This window comes from Lepidochelys olivacea (assembly GCF_965140295.1).
Source record: "Lepidochelys olivacea isolate rLepOli2 genome assembly, chromosome: 21".
Lineage (NCBI taxonomy): Eukaryota > Metazoa > Chordata > Testudines > Cheloniidae > Lepidochelys > Lepidochelys olivacea.
The window spans coordinates 7,006,787-7,027,430 of NC_140431.1; the positions used below are offsets into that span (position 1 = coordinate 7,006,787).

Below are 20,644 nucleotides of genomic sequence, written 5' to 3' on the forward strand. Positions count from 1 at the left end.
TGCACCAGGAGGCTCACCCCCCGCCCCAAAGGGGCGTGGCGACGGCAATGCAGCGCTGGTCAGGAATCCTATTGCAAAGGACTACACATCCCATGGTGCACTGAGGGGCAATCGCCGCAGCAAGCACCTCCCCACTAGAGGACTACAATTCCCACAGTGCCCTGCCCCAGACGCGCAGATACCCTAGGCAGAGGACTACCATCCCCATGGTGCACTGCGGCACGGGGGTCCTCCCACCCGCCGCCTCCCCCTTCCCTCCGCGGCGCCCGGATAAAGGTTCCGCTCCGTGCGCACTGCGGTTCGGCGCGGCGCTGCCAGTGAAGACGGCGGCGGGGCCCGGCCGCGGGGCGCTGTTCCCTCGCGGAGAAGGAAGCCGAGGCTACAGCCTGGCAGCGGCGGAGTCCCCGCCGGGGTGGGGCTGGGGTAGCAGAACCGACCTGGAGGACATGGACGGCGGAGGCGCCCCCCCGCCTAGGGGCCACGGCACCGGGGGCGGAGTGATCCGCGAGCTGTGCCGCGGCTTCGGCCACTACAACCGGCACCTGGCGCGGCTGCAGCACAACCTGCGGGAGACCAAGAAGTTCTTCCGCGACATCAAATACTCCCAGGGGCAGCCCTTCCCCGTCGTGGCCGTCCCCCCCGGGCCCGGGGAGCCGCCGCCGCCGGCCGTCCTCCCCACGCCTGGCTCTCGGGACAGCGCCCCCAGCGGCAGCGTGCTGCAGGCCGGTGAGAGGGAGCTCCCCGACTGGGCTAATGGGGGGAGCACCTCTGGGGTGGGGTTCAGAGGGGGGAGGGGCAGCTCGGGGGGGTGGGGCCGCGTAGTGGAGCCTCCGTGGGCGGGGGGAGCCTGTGGCGCAAAGCTGGGTTTAGGGGTGATGTGTAGGGTGGGGAGCGGTGGGGGGACCCCTGGAGTAGAGTGTGTGTGAGTGTAGGAGGGTTGGGGGGCGGTGTATTGGGGGTGAGGGGCATGGCTGGGGAGTATGGCCGGGGGGGACGGTATATTGGGGGTGGGGGGTGAGGGGCATGGCTGGGGAGTATGGCCGGGGGGGGCGGTATATTGGGGGTGGGGGGTGAGGGGTGAGGGGCATGGCCGGGGAGTATGGCCGGGGGGGGCGGTATATTGGGGGCGGGAGCTGAGCGGGGGGGGGGGCATGGCCGGGAGGGGCGGTGTATTCCAGGGAAGAATAGGGCTGATCTCTGGGCAGAATAAGTGGTTTATGGGGCTGGTGCAACAAAAACGGGGTAGAAAGTGTGGGTGGGGGAGACATAGGGAGAGATGCACAGAAAGGAGGAAAGGGCTGAGCTCCAGTGGCGCATTGGGGAGGAGAGGGGAAACTCGGTGTGACAAGGGGGCATTGATACAAAAGGTGAGATGTGGTGGCAAATTACAGGAGGTGAGGCTCTTGCTAGGAGATTATGGGTACTGATTGGTGGCAGTTTTGCAATTACTGTAAAATTGAATGATTTATGTACATTGCAGTTTGCTTCAGTAAAAGGTCTCAGAAGTAACCATGTTCAGTTCTTTTCATTCTCCCCCCCCCCACCTATGAGCGGTTGTAAACCGCCATGATACAAACCTCTTTATGGTATGTACAGGTTTCAGAGGGGTAGCTGTGTTAGTTTTTATTAGTAAAAACAATGAGGAGTCCTTGTGACACCTTAGAGACTAACAAATTTATTTGGGTATAAGCTTTCTTGGGATTTGTTAGCCTCTAAGGTATCACAAGGATTTCTCATTGTTTTTATGATATGTAGAAGTTCAGCTTCCAGGGAATATCTTTTATGAGAAGGACCTACTGCAATTAACAGCTTTATAAACATTTCCATTCACTCAGAAGTAATTCCTGAAGTGTACATGAAGTTTTTCTTTATTAGCTTTTGGCTCAATAGGCCTTGTGCCCCAACTGTTAAACATCCTGATATAAAAATCTGTTGTTCTTGTGAGACTTAAAATCTGTCACACTCAAAATAAAGTGTTCTATATAGAACACCTGAGACTGAAACAGCTACTCTAAAAATCCAACCTAATTCTTACCACTGATGCTTTTTGTTTACATTCTATTTTTTGTGGTTTTTGTTTTTAGTTTCCGAGGCAATAGGAAACAAACCAATCAGTTTCACTTCTGGTTTTAGCCAGCTTTGATGTGATTTGTGCATTGTCACAATACTGAAAACACTTGGCTTGCAAACATTGGAGGAGAAATGTTTAAATACAAATAAAACTGTCTGCAGTGATATTTTTGACTTCTATAATGTAAACTTTTTCCTTTTGGGTGTTAAACTTGTTTAAAAACCTCTCAGTTTAGGGCATAAACTGTACCTGTCTTCAACCCTTTAAACTGTTAGGTTATTCAAAATTTTACATTTTTTCTGTTTTTCAGTAAAAAGAAAAGGAGTACTTGTGGCACCCTTTAGAGACTAACCAATTTATTTGAGCATAAGCTTTCGTGAGCTACAGCTCATTTCGTCGGATGCATACTGTGGAAAATACAGAAGATGTTCTTATACATACAAACCATGAAAAAATGGGTGTTTACCACTACAAAAGGTTTTCTCTCCCCCCACCCCACTCGCCTGCTGGTAATAGCTTATCTGAAGTGATCACTCTCCTTACAATGTGTATGATAATCAAGGTGGGCCATTTCCAGCACAAATCCAGGGTTTCACAAGAACGTCGGGGGGAACTGCAGTTTGTTCAGTGGCTGTGTAACATCCTGCCATTAGAAAAGGAGTATGAAATAATATGAAAAAATACCTCCTCCCACCCCACTGTCCAGCTGGTAATAGCTTATCTAAAGTGATCACCAGGTGGGCCATTTCCAGCAAACCTGGATATGTGCATATTCTCTGTGTATATATAAAGTCTGCTACAGTTTCCACGGCATGCATCCGATGAAGTGAGCTGTAGCTCACGAAAGCTCATGCTCAAATAAATTGGTTAGTCTCTAAGGTGCCACAAGTCCTCCTTTTCTTTTTGTGAATACAGACTAACACGGCTGTTACTCTGAAACCTATCATCCTGCCATTGTAGATATAAGAATGTCTTAAGTTATGACAAGACATGAGCATCTGCTGCATGCATGCTAAGGCCATGGTCCTGCAGGTTACCTCAGCATGTGAGTAATCAACTTGGTTGAATGGAACTACTTGCTTGCATAATGTTGTTTCATGTGCTTAAGTGTTTCTTGGATGGGTTTCTAAAGCTGATATAACTGTGTGAGATTCTGGGTCTGCTTTCTTCTCGTTAAAATATTCAAAAGAAAAAGTTATTATCTTAGTGCCCGAACTCGTGTTTTGTAGAACCTAATTGTAACAGAGGGGAGAGACTTTAAGAGCGCCTTAGGAATCAAGGAGCACAGCTCCTATTGATATTTCAGGAAAGCACTCACCTTGCAGAGTTTGCATCTTCAATGCTGTAGCATTCTGTACAGTGCATGTGAATCAGGAAGTAAAATATACTAGTGTCTTTATTGTCCAGGGTTGAGATAGACTTCCTGAAATGCTACACTTCTAATTTACTTTCTAAATTCAAAAGGTGATATCCAAAGAGGTCTATTAAAATAATAAAAAATAACAAACCTATCCCTAGCTTGTTTTCAGTCATGGCAGCTAATGTTCTAAAATAACATTATAGAAATACCTGGCCCCAAATAAGCCACTGGGAAACAAGCTATCTAAAAGTTAGCTTGCCTTCACTTTGTTCTGTATCAATATCAAATGCATCTGGTAAGCTGAATCGCAGCCATTCTGGTTTTATTGAAAAAGGAGGTTAAAATAATAGTTGGCTGGTGGTGGGACCTGAGAGCCCTGTCTTTCATGTTGTATTTGAAAGACTTTTAAAACAAATCTTAACACATCTGGTGATTAGGAGGGTGACAGCTAAAAGCTGTTGGTAATGGACAAATGAATGATCACAGATTGAAAGGATGGGTCTCCTCTACCCAGTGTGCATCAAGCACTAAGACAACTACTGTAATTTCTTTGACAGCAATACAAGCAAAATTAACTTCAGAGGATGGAAGCTTGGGGATTATGCTAGTTACTGTTAAAGGGAGAACACCTTTGTAGCATCACTGTTTGTGTGTCTTGGGTTTAATAACAAGACATTGTCATGGATACACATGTATCAAGAAATTTCTACTGTGGTTTTATAACCATGAAAAATGTTTCTAAAGAGAGGCTTCTCATTAGCCTACTTCAGTGTTAAAGCTGCTTCTTGTACAAAACTCTGGCTGTTCCTCTTTGTCTTCCCTAGCTGTCATGTTTCATATTGAGTCTTTACATAATGGAATCTCCCAGGGGTTCTGATCAGGGCTTTATTGATGCTACCAGGTTATACTCTCGTATGTAAAGAAATGGCAAAATAAAACCCACCAGACAATTGAGTAAGGGTTGTTTAGGGTTGCCATAACTCTAATTGAAAACTGGTCCCCTTTTGGCAGTGGTGATGGGGCAAGCTGTTTGCTCCATCTGATAAAAAGAGATCAATTAAGATATCTCCTGTGTAACGTGCACCTTAGGAAACTGAATCCTGTGTCTACTGCACTGAACAGTGATTAACAAATTGCAAAATACAAATGGAATCTAAAAAGAAGAGAAGATGCCTTACATAACTCAGTGTTAAAATTGGTACCGAAGAGAAACCATGCAATAATCAGGAATTGAAAGCTGTGGTACCAGTAGTGTTTAGAGTATCTGCAAAGATGAAGAGGTGACATCTGTAGGTGCTGCATGGAATGGAATGTGATCTAATTGAATTGTGGGATGGAGGGCTAATCTGAATTGATGTTGTAGTCAAGGTGAGTAAATGGAATGAACATATGTGGCTCTTAAATAAGGAATGCTGTGGTCTTGAACATAGCATGGTTGGCATATGTGGTAGGATAGCAACAATAGTTACCCTGATTTTATTTTGTGTATCAGCGGTAATTTAAACAAAATATATAGCAAAGAAAACACCATACTTTGCAAAAAGATGCATTCATGGGAGAAGTACTTGGCTGCATACTTTGCTTAATTTAAATAAAGTAACCAGGGATGCACTCATAAATAGGTACTAACAATCCCTTTTACTGTTTGAGAAACTGTTTCCCTTACTCTAGACCTAGCATCCTTATGAATTCTTCTGAAACAAGACCTTACCATACCATGAGAGCTGGGGAAAGTTTGAGATGGGACTGGTGTGGAAAGGAAGGGAAATCCGCAGACACTGTTTTGGAGAACAGACTTTGAAACTGCCATGCTGCTCAATGTCCCTATCCTTACCTTGAGGTGATTAGCTCACTCTCCTGGTCTTTTACATCCGGTCCTCCAATAAACACAGTTTTGTTCTCTTCAAGCTCTGCCAGCAGTTTATTTGAAAAGTATATCATTCTGAAACCTAAAACCGTTTAGCCTGGGTTTCTTAATGTTTTGGCCGTCTTACTTTGGACCCTATTGTGAAGTTCAGTTATTTTCCTCTTTTTTTTTTTTTTGGTATATAGGCATCTAGAGATGAACCCAGAGGTTAGTTTGATCCGCTGGAGCAGTGCTTCAGAATTGACAACAGAACATCAAGCGTAGCAGTTTTACACTTGACTTTGTATAATGCTGTATATACAACTATTGATCATTACTCTTTAGACAGTGTTCTTAAACAGCAACCACAGAACGCTTGTCATGGCTTTTTTATTACCTGTTTTTGCTTCCTGTTCATCTAACAAGGTTACACATCATGCTTAAAATAACCACTTGCTTTATTTGTATTGCAGCAATCCCCAAAGGATTGAGGACCCCATTGTGCTTAGAGCTGGCAAAGATATAAAAACAAGATTCCTAACACTGAGACTAGTTTTAAAAGGCTATTAGACTACTTGCTGGGTGGTACTTGGCACTACTCTGGCTCAATGCTGCTTTGACAGATCCTGTTCAAATAGATGAGAGAAATGCTGCTGTGGCTTACCGGGTTCAAGATAAGGTATAGACAGGGCCCAGCTCCACATACCATGAAGACAGTGGCCATGTTATCAGTATAGTCATGGCTGCTCTTCTAAGAGTCTGCTTTGGCATGTTGATTAGCAAAGTGTATGTGTGTGTGTAAATATGTATGTATGGTCTTTTTTTTTTTAAAGACATCCGCAAAATCATTTTGCGGGGGTAAGGGCGCTTCACAGACACTTTCAATCTATGTACTTGTATTCTAAATTATGTAATAGATCAAAGGGGTGCACTTGATCTATACAGGGCAGAAATGCCCCTTACTGGAACTCTTCAACTCCATAGTGCTGCTGTGTTCAAAATGTGCTATCCTTTGTATAGCGTAGGAGATGAGGTGCCAGAATGTGGAGGTAACGGGGCCATGGCCCCACCACTTTTACTGGCCATAAGGGTGAATGATAGGTATGGGGGTGGGGAGGGAAAGATGGGGGAGCCTTGAGGGAAGGGTGCCATGGGGGTCCATGGTTTGGGCACTGGTGACCTCCCCCCATTTTTAGGAAGCTTTCCACCGCTCATGATAGGAGGAAACTTACACCCATGCACACTGTAACTTCTATAACTCTTTCAAGGTCAGTAGTATAGTTATCAGTTTCCCATAGCTTACTGCCTCCATTAAAATGTAACTTGGGTGACTGACTGCAGTGCTTTCCCCTCTGGTGCCCCCAAACCAAATTTGTGAGTGACCTTAGATTTCATCTTTGCTGTACAGCCAGTTCTTTGGTTAACCGATTGTGAATCCTTCAGACAGGGATCATCCTTACCTCTGCCTAGCAAATGAGCCACTGGCTTTGGTCAGGGTTTCTGAGTGCTGCTGTAAACTTAGTGGTAGTAAATAGTTTTAAATGGGGCACAACTGCTGCTTTGGGCATGGCAAATGAGCAATACTAACCACAAGGAATATCCTTTCTCCAGTAAATCTTGTCATCTAATTTTAGTCTTGAGTTGCCGATTCAAAGGCTCTCATGGTACCATACATTTTTAGGTGGCCCATGAGTGAGAATCTCAGTTGCAATGGCACTTACAGACCCAGGGTCTCTTCTCCTTGGATTCTGGAGCAGGAGGAGAGATTCTGTTGGTGGAGAAAGTGAAGTCACTTCAGGTGGACCTTGTTCACTTAAATCTTATTGATTTCTTCTTCAGCTAGTTTCTCTGATGCTGGAGGTGGGTACCTTAAATGTACTTTGGGATGCTTCAGGAACTTTAAGGAGTGTGGCTTCAAGTGTTTGAATTTTTCCAAGCTGCGGGCCACCAGACAGATACTGACTAGCTATTCTGTAGATTTCAGTAATCGCTGTTTTACCTTTATTGCTGAGGTGTGTTGGCCTCATATGGTTGGCTGTGGAACTGATATTTTCTTAATGATTTCACTTATACTTTTAACTTCTGTCTTGGGTGCCTAGAATATAGAGAAGGTGCTTTTTAAAAATTCTGTATTGCTTGATTGATAAAACCAAAACTGGCAGTATAGGGAATACAGTTGTATTCCGAAATGAGATGAGCCATAGGTAGTGCACAACTTGGCTTTGCGTAGAAATGGATAACTGCAAGAGTGAAGGTGAAATTCTGCCCTATTTATGCACTAACGATCTCTAAGTGAATGTCAAAGAAGCCAGTGCAAGTACAGTGTGTAGCAGAAACTCTAGCTCTTTTTTCTTTCTTTCTTTTTTTTTTTTTAGTGGATGGGTGCATGTGTGAGTTGATTTGTAATCTGTGAAGAAATGCCCTCAGCAAACTAGACTTTTTTTGCCAAGTAGTTGTGACTCTGAGTTATAAAATCCATTTTGGTGAGACACTCTTGGTCCTGAATTGGCTATTTTCATCAAAAAGCTAAATAGGACCCACATGTTTGGAAGCTTCCCTATGGGTACTTATTTGAAGTTTGTCCTATAACATCAGCTGATGTGGTGTAAATTCCCCCAGTAAAATCAGCATAATTGCTTTTGCCATAAGTGCACTTCATCATCTGCAGTACTCTGGATTTGGTTCACTCGTTTCCTAGTAAATAGCTTTAAAAATTATCTGACATACCAGTGACTTATTACGGAAATTGGGGTTTCAGATTCCCCCATCATCCTGAACCTTTCTGTGCTGACCAACTGCATCTGTGTCCTCTGAGTGCTGTGTGAACCTTCCCTTTGATTTCTTTGCTCCCAGTATCTTTCAGTCTCTTGATATGGCAAAAATAGTACTGTCTGGTGCAGTTTATATTTCAGCTTGGTGAATGCAATTCTAATTTTTTTTTATAATTTTGACCGATACTATTTTGTTTTTTTTGAGCATTTTTATTTTTATCAATTTAAATCTTCAGTTGTTTAAAACACATAATTTTGTGTGTTTTTTTCCCCCTATTTTTATTGATGTGAATTTTCACACTTGTGGGAAATTGTGTGTGACAACAGTGATTGACTTTTTAAATCTCAGTGTCTGCAATGTCACATGTCAAAATATATAAAGTAAATTTCCTCAATTTTAAGTTCTCAAACAGCATTTTTCTTACTTTGCCTGTTTGTAAATTTCAGTTATTGATAGAAATATTTTTTTGTGTACAGTGAAATCAACGTTTACCAACCATTACTGATAAAAATGTAATCTTTCCAAACCTTTTTTATATTTATAGAAGGACAGTCCTTAATGAGTTTACTGTTTAGAGGTTTGTTTGAATTGTTTTGCATCTCAGTCCAGTGTAGGCACAGCACAGAAACCACCTTCATAATTAAGCCCCTGGTGATAGACTGGTATCACATGTGCTACGGATGTCTTTTGTTTATGGTGTAAGTTCCAAGTTTGCTCTGAGCATGCATACTCTAGTCAAGAGTTGACACTGTATTATGGTAGGTTTCAGAGTAGCAGCCGTGTTAAACTGTATTTGCAAAAAGAAAAGGAGTACTTGTGGCACCTTAGAGACCAACAGATGCATCCGATGAAGTGAGCTGTAGCTCACGAAAGTTTATGCTCAAATAAATTGGTTAGTCTCTAAGGTGTCACAAGTGCTCCTTTTCTTTTTGTGTTATGGTAGTTGATTTAATTCACTGGCTCAATCTCTTACACTGACTATAACAAATTAACTTGTTGAATGGATGTTATGTGCTGGAAGAAGGATGAGAATATACAAGCTTGTAGCACCAGGCATGTTCTGATCCACTCAGTAATTCATTTTCTTTAGGCTGCTGTATTCTAACCTTATTGATGTCTTGGTGAGAGGTGTGGGGGTGAGTGTGCAAGAGCATACATATACTTGTGATAGCTTTCCACACTAGTCAAGGAAAGTCTGGAAGAATCCTTACAAACTGTTTGTTTGAACATGTCTTCACAAGGTCCTGCTGTATTGAGTGTTGCAGCTGCAGTGATGACTTTGTGTGCAGTGTTTGAGTTTGATATGTTCATGCTAGGTCTTGGTGGAACAAGCTTGCATTCCAATCTAAGGTGCAGTAGGTCTGTAAGTATGCTAAGACATGATTCACTTCTTGCTTTGTCTCAGAACTTTCAAACCCAATGTTTTGTTGGCTGAAATTTTCAGTGCAGTTAGTGATGAGGCTAGTCTGATGTGGGTATGAATTCTGGAAAGGTGTAAACCACAAAATTAGCCTTTTTTGGTATTCAAGATGCAGCTTCAAGTTTTTTCAATAGAAGAAATTAATCATTTCTCAATATCTGAGGGTTTTATACTGGTACCCATCACTGAGGGCCATCTGGGTAAAATCAGTACCAATAGCTAAGTCCCTAATGGAGTTTTGAGCACTCTTTCATTTTCAGGGTCAAATCTGTGTTTGGGGAGTCGGGGACACGTCTAAGGTGGAGGATGTTCATATTGTGAGCCTCACTTTTATGGTGGAAAGTTTTTTCTTAATAAAAGTAAGACTTATTGAGCGTTGCTGTTGTACACTTGATGATCTGAATTATGGACCGGTAAACCTCACATCTTTTGTTTTGCTTAGACACTTAATTAACAAAGTGTGCTGCCCCTAATCTGAATGATGTTAGTAAAATTAGATTAATGGATAGCTATTGTAATGTAGGCTAAAATAATAGCCCTCTTTGTCAAATGTTAACAGACTTAGTAGTAGTAACTTAGAAGTTAGTAGTATTGGGAAATATTTCCCAATATCAGAGGACTCATTGTTTCCTCAGGATTTGAGGTGCTGAACACAATAGCTGTTAGTTTAAGCAGGTTCCCTTCATAGCAAACCTGTTACAAAACCACACACTAACTGGCCATCTTGGTCTATGGTGGCTTTTTAGAGATTCTACTGAAGACCTTTTAGATGGTGTTGATAACGCAGTTTTCCTGTGGAAAAGATTGTATTAAATGCTGTGTATGCTTACAAAAGCGTCAAGGAACCGGGAGAAAGTGTATTTGTAATTGTTGAAATCAAGGGGAATCTTGTACATATATCTAGGGCAATGATGGTCCAGACTGTGTGCATAGAAAGGGCCGTTTTGAAATGGTCTGAATCCCACATAGTGGATTTTCTTCCTGTGCTTTCAGTGAGACAACGTACTTTTCTGAAAGTGCAGCCTGTGAAACATGTAGTCTAAGGCCATGTTTACGCTTCGTGGAGATGGAAGCTTGATTTTTAGCGGGTCTAGTGAAGACTCGCTAAATAGGGAGCGCTCTGCAGTCAGGTTGACTCACCTTACTCCTCTTGTTCCGGTGGCGTACCGAAGTCGACGGGAGAGTTTCTCCTGTCAACACAGCATGGTATAGACAACACAGTAAGTCGATCTAAGCAATGTCGACTCCAGCTACTTTATTCACGTAGCTGGAGTAGCATAATTTAGGTTGACTTACCCCAGTAGTGTTGACAAGGCCTAAGACTATTATACTCATGTCTGATTCAATTTGATGTATGGAAACTTCCCTAGGTCACCTTAATAAAACTTCTAGTGTGTTCAAAGCCCACTCTCTTTTTAACTAGTCTTACTTCATATGTCCACCAGGTATATGATCAAGGCTCTTCCATTTATGAAACGAACTTGCTGCTCAAGTATTGGCATGTGGTATTCATGGTGGTGTTGCATTGCTGATCTGATTATCAATTGAAGGATGAACAATTAAAAGCTCTGGAACATTAGCATCACATCATTTCTCAATGCTCTCTCAAAGTATTGGGGTGTGCTTACTGGCACATACATGTAAGTGTACTTAGTCTCTTGTAAGTGAAAATGTTATGAAACGCATTGAGTCTTGTGAGAAGTGTGTCTCTGAAACTAAACCTAATCCCTGAGCCTTATCAAGACCCATGTTACCTAGTGTCCTTAATGCTGCATAACTTCTGTTATGTTGAGCTTATGCTCAAATAAATTGATTAGTCTCTAAGATGCCACAAGTACTCCATTACTTTTGTATGTGATACCTACAGGAATCACTTGACCTGACACTGAAGTGCAGACCCTTGGGGATACAACAGCTGTTTAAACACTACTACTGTATAGTAACTTAGGGCAGGAAGTAGAAGAAATCCATATCCAATGGAAACTCAAAAGGGAATTATTAGGTGAGCAAACAACTACTCAAGTTAGAGTTGGACCAGGATACCTGGGCAATGCTCCTGGCTCTTCCAAAAATTGGGTTCTGTAGTTTCCCAGTGGTCAGGACCTACAAGTTAAGTCCACGATGCTCTGTCTGGCTGCACAGCAACCACTTGGCATAGGGTACCGGTTCATTATCGACAGGGCGTTAGTGACAAAATAGATGGCATTATTTCTGCAGCATTTTGTTTCTTCCTTTGATGTTTACCAATCAGGTACTGACAAACTGTTGCTAGTAGACTTATAAGAGCTTACCGGATAAGATGTAGGTGTGATTTATGGTCTGCTTCTGTGAGCTATTGGAAAAACCAAGTTAATTTGACAGTTAAGATTACATCCAGCACAACCTAAAATACAAATCAGGCAATTAAGCATCACTTGTTATTCATAAATATGGCACCCTATTTTCCCTAAAGAACAGCATTTTGGACCCAATCTGGCTTGTTCTCTCTATGAGCAGCAATTCTGTAACGTTCCTACAGTAAAATGTGGTATTGATGCAAGAGAAGTCCTGAGAAGGGTTTTTATTTTTGTACATGAATATATAATTAAGAGAAACAGCCCTTGCTCTGTGATCTTTTGTGTAGATGAACTGGATATCCCAGCTCTGCGTTTCTCTTAAATGGCCCCTTCAGACTGATTATAGTGGCAGAGGTTTTAACCACAGATACCAGGCAGCTGTTAAACTTCCTGCTTCTGGGTTGTCTTGTATTACAACGCACACCACAAATGACAGAATGGAAGCAAAGGTAATTTTAGGGAAGAATATCTGACCTCCAGGATGCAAACGTCTCTTCTGTACCGATCTTGTGCTGCAAGCTGTTTGTCAGAACAAACTTTTCTTTTTAAAGTGGGTCATTGTAGGGCAGTTGCTTTTACAAGGGGTTCTCAAACTTCGATCCCCTTCTGACGATAAAAATTACTACACGACCCGGGGAGGGGAACCAAAGCCCAAGCCCCACTGACCGGGGGGTTGGGGGGCAGTGGGACAAAGCTCAAGTCCTAAGGCTTCAGCCCCAGGCAGGGGGGCCTGTAACCTGAGTCCCAACATGCAGGCCTGAAACCCTCAAGCTTCAGCCTCGGATGGTGGGGCTCAGGCTTTGGCCCTGGACTCCAGCAAGTCTAAACCAGCCCTGGCGACCCCATCAAAATGGGGTTGTGACCCACTTTGGGGTCCTGACCCACAGTTTGAGAACCGCTGCTTTTACTATAATGTGTAAAATAACAGCGTATGACGCTTGTAAAGTGGTGGTGGATGGTGCCACACAAATGCCTCAAACTTGCAGATTGAAAAGTAGCAGATGCTAAGTGAACAAACCTTTTCTTCCCACTGGGAATATTGGGTCACTTCTGTGGCTGCTTCCCTGTCACTCTCTAAATGTATATTAGATGGTATGCAAATAAGATTCTTTGCTGGGTGCCAGAGCAAAATTTTAATTGCAAGGCTGCCTACTTCTCAGGGCTGGATAAATTACAATTGGATAAGGGGCTGGACAGCATCCGCCTGCTCATATGGAAAACTACTTAGACTCTGACAAGGCTTTTGCAATACTAATGTAAACATTTTCAAAATCTATCCACTGTTGAGTTTAAAATTACACAAAGCTTATCTAGAATAACAAATGCCTCTGAAGATAACCTGATCAGTTCATGTGTAGCATTGGCATTTCACTTGTTCAGGAACATGTCCTCTTGCAGCTTGACAACATCATGCATTTTGCTACTATCAAGTAAACAAATTTATTTTGCTTATCAGTATTTCACTGATGCCATCTGCTGATAAATCTAGATTCAGGTAAGGGAATTGATTAACTGGAAAAATGGTTTGTGGAAGTCTTTTCTGTTTTTGATGTTGGGCCTGTGTTGTAGCAATGAAATCTTACCAAAACAAAGCGCTCTAAACTCAAGACTTAGAATTGAACGCTCGCCTTGAATTTTACCTGCTCTGTATCTGCAGGAATGTAAATTAGGTGAGCCGACCAACAAGGAAAAATAAATAGTTTTGCTGAACCCTTTCCTGAAACTCTCCTCTCCTGATTGTGATGTCTCACTTAATCGACATATCAACAGTGGATTAAGGTCCCCAGATTCTGCACTTCCACATCAAGTTCTGTGTTGTAGTAGGAAATTGCTAGCAAGGCATGAATTAAACTCTACCTTTTTGTGCACATCTTTCACACGCTCACTGTAGGTGTAAGACTCTTGTCCTGAACTTTTATGATGTCCATTTTATTCGTGGACGTGAGGTTGTCCATGCTTATCTTAGAGCTAGAGAACTTTCTTTTCTGTCCCTACAACCCATTACAAACACTGCATTGTAGCAATTCTCCCTTCTGGCCTAGGGTGCCTTCCACCACTTCTTTGTTGGGGACAGTTGCTAGAGAATTATGAGAGGGAACTGAGCATGCTGTCTTTGTATTAAACTGTCACTGGGAGGTCAAGCTAGTTCTAGTGCAGAAAATGACACCCCCCCCCCTTCAATTCAGTCTTGTGACAACTATTTCTAATTACAAATACTTGATGAGATTAAGAGGACAAGTTTGGGTTAGGTGCCATAGAGCAGCAGGTTTGGAATCTGCCCGCTTGAGTTTTATTTTTGGCATTGAGGGTTTAGCCCAAGGTTGCAGTCTAGCCACCTGTACAACAGTGGTACTTGATGTAAGTGACAAGGGGGTTGTGTGGCTTAATGGCTTGCATGGCGATTGAGACTTTTTTTTGTTTAAGGGTCTAAATCTAAGCATATGAGTTTTTAAAGTCTCAGGTGCAAATCAAAAATATTATGTAAAGAGCTACTTGAAAAAGTGGTTTTATGCCTTCTACTTCTCTCTTCTCCAGAAGACTTCCTTGATGCTGGAGGGTTAATTTTGGTTAAGTGCGGAGAGGCACAGTGATAGGTGGAGTTCTCCCTTCCCCCATCTTTAATCCAGCAGTATACTGGAGATGTTACACTCCTCTTGTCAGTGGTAAATGCAAACCCCATCGGCATTCCTTAACACTTGCAAAACGTGGATGGTTTATAGTCATCAGCCTGTGTGACTAGTGCAGATAGGGTTTTTTGTTTTGTTTAATCTTTAAACTGACTTTGGCAACAGAAGTCTGAGAGAAACTTGACCAAAATAGGTAGTGACTTTCTTCCAAACTTTCCTGTTCGTAAGGATTTTATTCAATATAGAGCATCATCCTGTATTGAGTGTTATAGAAAGCATATCCCAGAATGCTTTAGAGTTGAACAGGAGAGAAATGGAGATGTAGAAGGGACGAAAATATCTGGTAGATTTGGAGAAATATTGGCAACTTTTGGTAGGGCTCTTTGTTCTATGCTCTGCACTGGCTTTACGCTGCGTTTTTTTTTTTTTTTTAATTGAGGAATAGGCACTAGACAGGCCCATGTCTAGGTGTTGGCTGCTGCTGCTCCTGAAGTCTTGTGGTTACACGAGAATCTTGGCATCCATGTAAAACAGCAAGTTTCTAGCCCTCATGGCTATGAAAAAAACTTGAAAATGTGACTTAAGTGTAACTGATTCAGGGATGTCTGCCTGAGACCATAGTTCTGAGTGTGGTAAATGGTCCCATTCATCTCATTATGGGGTTACCAATATGCAGTGCTCCTGCGGGTACGAGGGGGGGTACACTACCACTACCCCATCAAGTGAGGCTGTGGGTACACCTACACCACAAAATAAAGAACCGTTGCACTGAGTCTGAGCCTGGGTCAGCTGACTCTGCTCATGCTACGGGGCTTAAAAGCAGTGTAGATGTCTGGGTTTAGAGTAGAGCGTAGACGAAGATACCTGCCTGGGTTTCAGAGCCCAAGCTCCAGTCTGAGCCCGAATACGTCTACACTGCTATTTTTAGCTCTGTAATGTGAATCTGAGTCAGTTGACCTGGGCTCTGAGACTTGCTGCCACAAGTTTTTGCTGTGTAGATGTACGCTGTGGGAGGAGAAGAGTGTAGTGAGTCTGGCCACTCCATCCTGACTGCTGGCTTAAGTGTTGAGTGTCCCAACCCTGCCTTTTAGGGGCAGAGGACGCTTGTTGACAGTGGGAGTGAGGGCAGAAAGGTCTGCCATGCTGCTGCCCCAGCCTCTTGGGTGCGGGTGAACGTGGCAGGGGCTCTACCATGGCTGCTCCAGGACAAAAGGGCAGGTCCGTAGCATGGTGGTGGGACTCCATTTTGTGCTGTATCTCGGGATCCAGGTTATCTTACTGGCAAGTGTTGGATTAAGACAAAAGCATACTTACTCCTTTAAACGTCTAGTCAAGCAAATAATCAGGACTCCATAAACTTCTGGAAGAATCAGCAGTGTTTTTTTTTTTTTCTTCCCAAAGTTTCAGTGCTCTTGTGAAATGTTGTATAACTGCCATATGACCTCAGAGGTTCCATTTGTAAAAGGGTTTTCTGTCCTTTTGTTAATAAAGTAGCATATGAGAGATTAGGTCCATAAAACTTCTACAATAACGTTCATTTGACTTAGATATTTGTAGTAACTCGCAAGCCAAATCTGAAATCCAGTGCACTTCAGCATTTTGAACAATATCATATATATTATGTGCAACATCTTTGAATGGAAGCAGATTCAATTGGGTGCTCCTCTTGGACAAAAAGGCTGAAATGAAATTAAAATAAAAAACAAGGCCCTGTACTTGGACACAGAAATGCAGTAGTTTAGAACGTATATTCCCAAGCAATAGTTAGGCAAGATTGTAGCAGGAATATATGCCAAACAACTGTTTTTGAGCATAATAGTATGATGGATAAAGATATATATATTTTTTTAATGAGTCCCCCCCCTTCCCCTCCTAAGTCTGGCCTTGTTAGCTCTTGCTGGCTGGACAGTTAAATCCATCTGTAACACTGGACTTGTTTCAATCTAATTTAAGGCCTTTCCTCTAACCTAGAGTAGATTGAATGGGGAAAAAAGTCAAAAAGGTCAAACGAAGTACGAACGCCAAGTCTGTATTTCGTTTGACTAGTGTAGTGACGTTGACCACGGGGCCCCAAGGCAAGAATCTGAATCCTGGCTTAGCAATTGACATGCTCTGTAGCTTTGGGGAAGTCACCTAAACTTTCTATACCTCTGTTTCCTAATTGGGATGGTTTATCCCATTCATCAGGTAAGGATGGATTGTATAGTATTGGAAAGATGGGGAAAATGCTATATAATTGCTTAAGGTGCCTATCGTTATAGTATTTAGACTACTAAAGAAACTGTAGGACAGGAATCAAACTCTTGTCAATGATTGAAGGTGCTGCTATAGTGATCCATGGCTGTTCCTCCCACTCACTTCTTAAAGAAATCTTGCAATGTGACCTGAAGATGCAGGAATTGGTCTCTGCATGACTCTGTGCCATGGTATTTGACTGCTCAAGCTTCTTCAGTGGGAATGCCCTGTCTAACTGCTCTTGAGAAGGCCACTTGTAGCTTCCTGAAGACCACGTGGATCAAAATAAGGAAGAGTGCATTGTAATGTGGCTTTGCCCTTGGCCCACAAGTAGAGGGTGACGGCACTAGCTTTACTGGTGCTCAAAGATTGAAAAACATTCCTGGACAGTGCTGCAAGGAATAAGAAATGTCATCCATTCATCTTAGTATTTATTATCTCTGACCTTGGATGTTGCCTGCTTTGCTATAGAGAAATCAACAACTCTCTAGCCTTCACTGTAAGCTAGTGCAGTGTCACGCTTTTGAAATGACTAATGACTAAATGACATTGTAAAACTATTGTAGCTTGTATGGTTTTTTTGTTACTGGGCAATAAGACATACTGTGTAACCTGCATAGAAACCGCTGCATTCCATCTGGTGACTTTGGCTGTCCCAGAAGGCAGTGTCTTTCCAGGTGACTAGACTATCTTAAATTGCAATTAAATTAAAGCCATGAAAACAAAGCTCTTGTCGATGCATTAGATTCTGGTATTCCATCAAGGAAAGCTGGTCTGAGCTGAGTTTGTCTATAGATGAATAAATCTGTTGTCCAATAACTTAAGAGCATATGCAGTGTGATCCTACATGGGCCATTAATACAACCACGGGGCACTTTGTTAGACCTTAATATTTGAAACAGTTTTTATAACATACATTTGACTTTTTATGCTACCATTGTGCTTCATTAGTAAGCTGCTATTGTGAGCCACTTGCATTTTCAGTGGAAGGATGAAAATTATAAGGCCATTTGGGAATTAACTGTGAAGCTCAAATTAGGATGGCTGGCAAGATAACACTCAAACAGCATGAGCATTCGCTCTCTGAATCTGCTCAGGTTTCTAGAAACAGGTGATCACAAGTTACCTTGTAGTGTGAGGACTATCCTTCCATTGTTCATAAAAAAAGAAAGCTCTCTATACCCTTATGGGTACACAAAGTGAATATATAGATACATGAACAAACCCAGAATAACTTGGAGATTCTTTAATCATAAGAAGTTGTTTCAGCTTTGAAAGATTTCTTCTTTGCCGTTCCTTCCCCAAATTCACTTATGTTCTAAATTGATTTACCATGTTTGATGCCAGAGCTTGGTGCATTTTGTCATACGACACTACTGAAGTTCCTCCTCCTCCACCCCTAACAAGTCTTGTGCATTCCATTAATTTCTATTTTAAGACTAACTCTAGATTGAATTGGATCTCTATCCTTTTTACAGACATCAGTAGCTTGTCCTGTTTTGATGCATTCATGGGATGGGGGTGGAGTAGAAGAAACTCTGTTCCACCTTCATAATTGGCTTGGCTCCATGCCAGAGTCTGAGGTGTAAACTGAGTCTCGTATCTTTTACTTCTACTATCCCTAACTCGTGCTTTCTTTTGAAGTTTTAAAAAGCACATCCCTGTGAAGTCTCTTCCCCCTTAATTGCAGAATCCAATTTAAATTTGCCTCTGTTTTGAAAACTTGTTGCATGGATATCCTTCCTCCCCCCCCCCCCCGCCCCATCTCATGGATCTTGGCTCTTTGCTATTAACCACCAGTCTAGCACTCATCTCTTCCCTGTTTCTGTGTGTACTGTTGGTGCAAGAATCTTAACCTATGCAGATCCCACTACCTAGAAGAATCGTTCTATATATCAGTCTTTTCAAATCTCATTCAAAACATGGGCCAGATTCTGGGCTAGTTTAAATCACTGTAGCTCTTTTGAACACAATGAGAATCTGGCCCCATATCAGTTTTTTTCCCTCAATTTCTTATACTATCTAGAATTTCTCTGTAGTTGGATTTAGCGTAACTCAAAGGTCCTTAAGATGTGGTTTATAGGGCAGACCGTATAGGACAAAATCATCTTGTACAAACCAGGAATTCAAAAGGGCCAAAACCAGTGCTGAGCATCTCGTATTGGCCTTATTGTGTAAGCAGGGGAGCGGACAAAGTATAGGTTAATGGATCAAGTATTCAAGTAATTCAGACTTCTCAAATGAGAAGGTGAGGGAGGGTGTGGCAGCAAGAAATATCACAGCTGCTGTGTGGGAGATGCAGATATTTAATAGACAATCTGTAGTAATTTTGATTATAAAGCAGTTTAGATTAGATTAAAGTTCAAGTTAAATCATATGTAGTGTTTCAAATCAGTATTTTTTTGTAAGTGAACTAATTTTGCATTTTGTGGCACTATTCTTACTCCACTCAACCTCCAGTATTGAAACAAAAGGCATATGTAAGAGGAGTGAAGAAATAAGGATCAATACGTGGCTACTTGCAACGACAATGTGGAGCTTCTTCCCCCTCCCCAGGTCAACTATTTTGTGACTTTTATTTGTTCAGCCTGACCTTTGACCTTCCCATGTAGCCCTCCAACACTTTATCTATTAGGAAAAAGTCAGTCAGTGAAAATTAAAGTAAAAGTAGACCCTAATTGTTTCAGACAATCTCACTGCAGCTCACTCGAACGACAGTACAATATTTACCTCTGACAGCCAGTGAACAAGGTCTCGCTTACACTGCATCCTGTCTTATCCAGATGTGAAAGCATTTAATTTCCTCAAGTTTTTGTAATGTATCAATATCTAGCCATGGGGGAAGCTTTACAGTAGCATTCCTGTAACTACTTCGATGTTACAACCAGAATCTTCAGAAACTGTCACTTCTCATGTCAATGAGCTTAGGCTTTGAAGGTGAGCAAGCCTGTCTTTCTTGTAACCCTCTTGGATGTGTTACGCACTGTCGGGTGGTTTTAGTTTATCTGGGGCTGGGAGGAACTTCAACCAATTCATTGCTTGTTGGATTATTTTTTTTTTTTTTTTTTTTCCTGGTGCATGGCTCAAAGCATTCTATTCAAACAGGGCATTGCAGCTTGGGAAGCGTTTGCAAAATGCTTAATGGCATTCCTAATTCTGTCAGTCCATCTTGTTTTGAAGCCCCAAGATGAAGCACTATTCTAGCACGCTTCAGTATGGTACACAACCACCAGTAAATGTAGGTGCCTCTTAATCATGTCAGCCTTCCCAGTTTCCTCATCTCTCTTCTCAATAGGAAGAGCAAGGGGTGGCTTTTAACTTGCTGAGGAAAGACGATTAAAAACTTACTTTCATACGAAGGATGTCTGGGTGTTGTTTTTCTTCAAGTACTTGCTGTAATAAGCTGCCAGTTGCTTTGCTCTGAACTCTTCTATGGAGGTTTAGAACACATCTTGAGGGATACTATAGAATAAGCTGATCTGTGAATTTCACATGCTGGGCCAAGGTGAGGGAATATATTGTACGCAGGTAAAGGTAGAAAGAATTTTACAAGTCTCGAGGTGGTGGTCTAGCAGTTAAAATATGGGACCAGGTGCCAGTGCTCCTGGGATGTTGTTCTGGTCAAGTGACTTCCCTCTTAGGACCATTATCCAGCTTGCAAAATTGGGGTGGCTAGCCCAGGGATGTTAAGATTTGTTTAGTTTCTCTCCTGAGACTTTGTAGAAGTACAAAATTAAATTACAAAGATCATATGACGTTTCTAATAGTTGTAGCTATTCATTCAACCACCTCCCCAGCCACAACCCGGGCTTGCCTGGATCTTGTCAAAGTGTTACCTCTTAATTCCAACTTAACTTTCTGTTCAGTTGATTTAGTAAATACAGAAACAGTGATGAGATCCTTCCTAACAAGACCATTGCATTTCATTTTGATGAAATTTAGGAACTTCTGCTGTTGGTATTAAGTCAATACAAGCC

General features: G+C 42.2%; 1 protein-coding gene across 1 annotated transcript in view; it reads left to right on the forward strand.

The window, feature by feature from the left end:
* Positions 1–206: 206 nt before the first annotated feature.
* The window catches only part of DSTYK (dual serine/threonine and tyrosine protein kinase), a gene marked incomplete at its 5' end in the record, with an annotated part of 60,734 nt that continues 40,296 nt past the window's right edge, over positions 207–20,644 (forward strand). The window contains one exon of the mRNA XM_084610883.1: positions 207–726. Within this exon, the coding sequence (XP_084467009.1) occupies positions 207–726 (520 nt within the window). The remainder of the gene's footprint in view (positions 727–20,644) is intronic.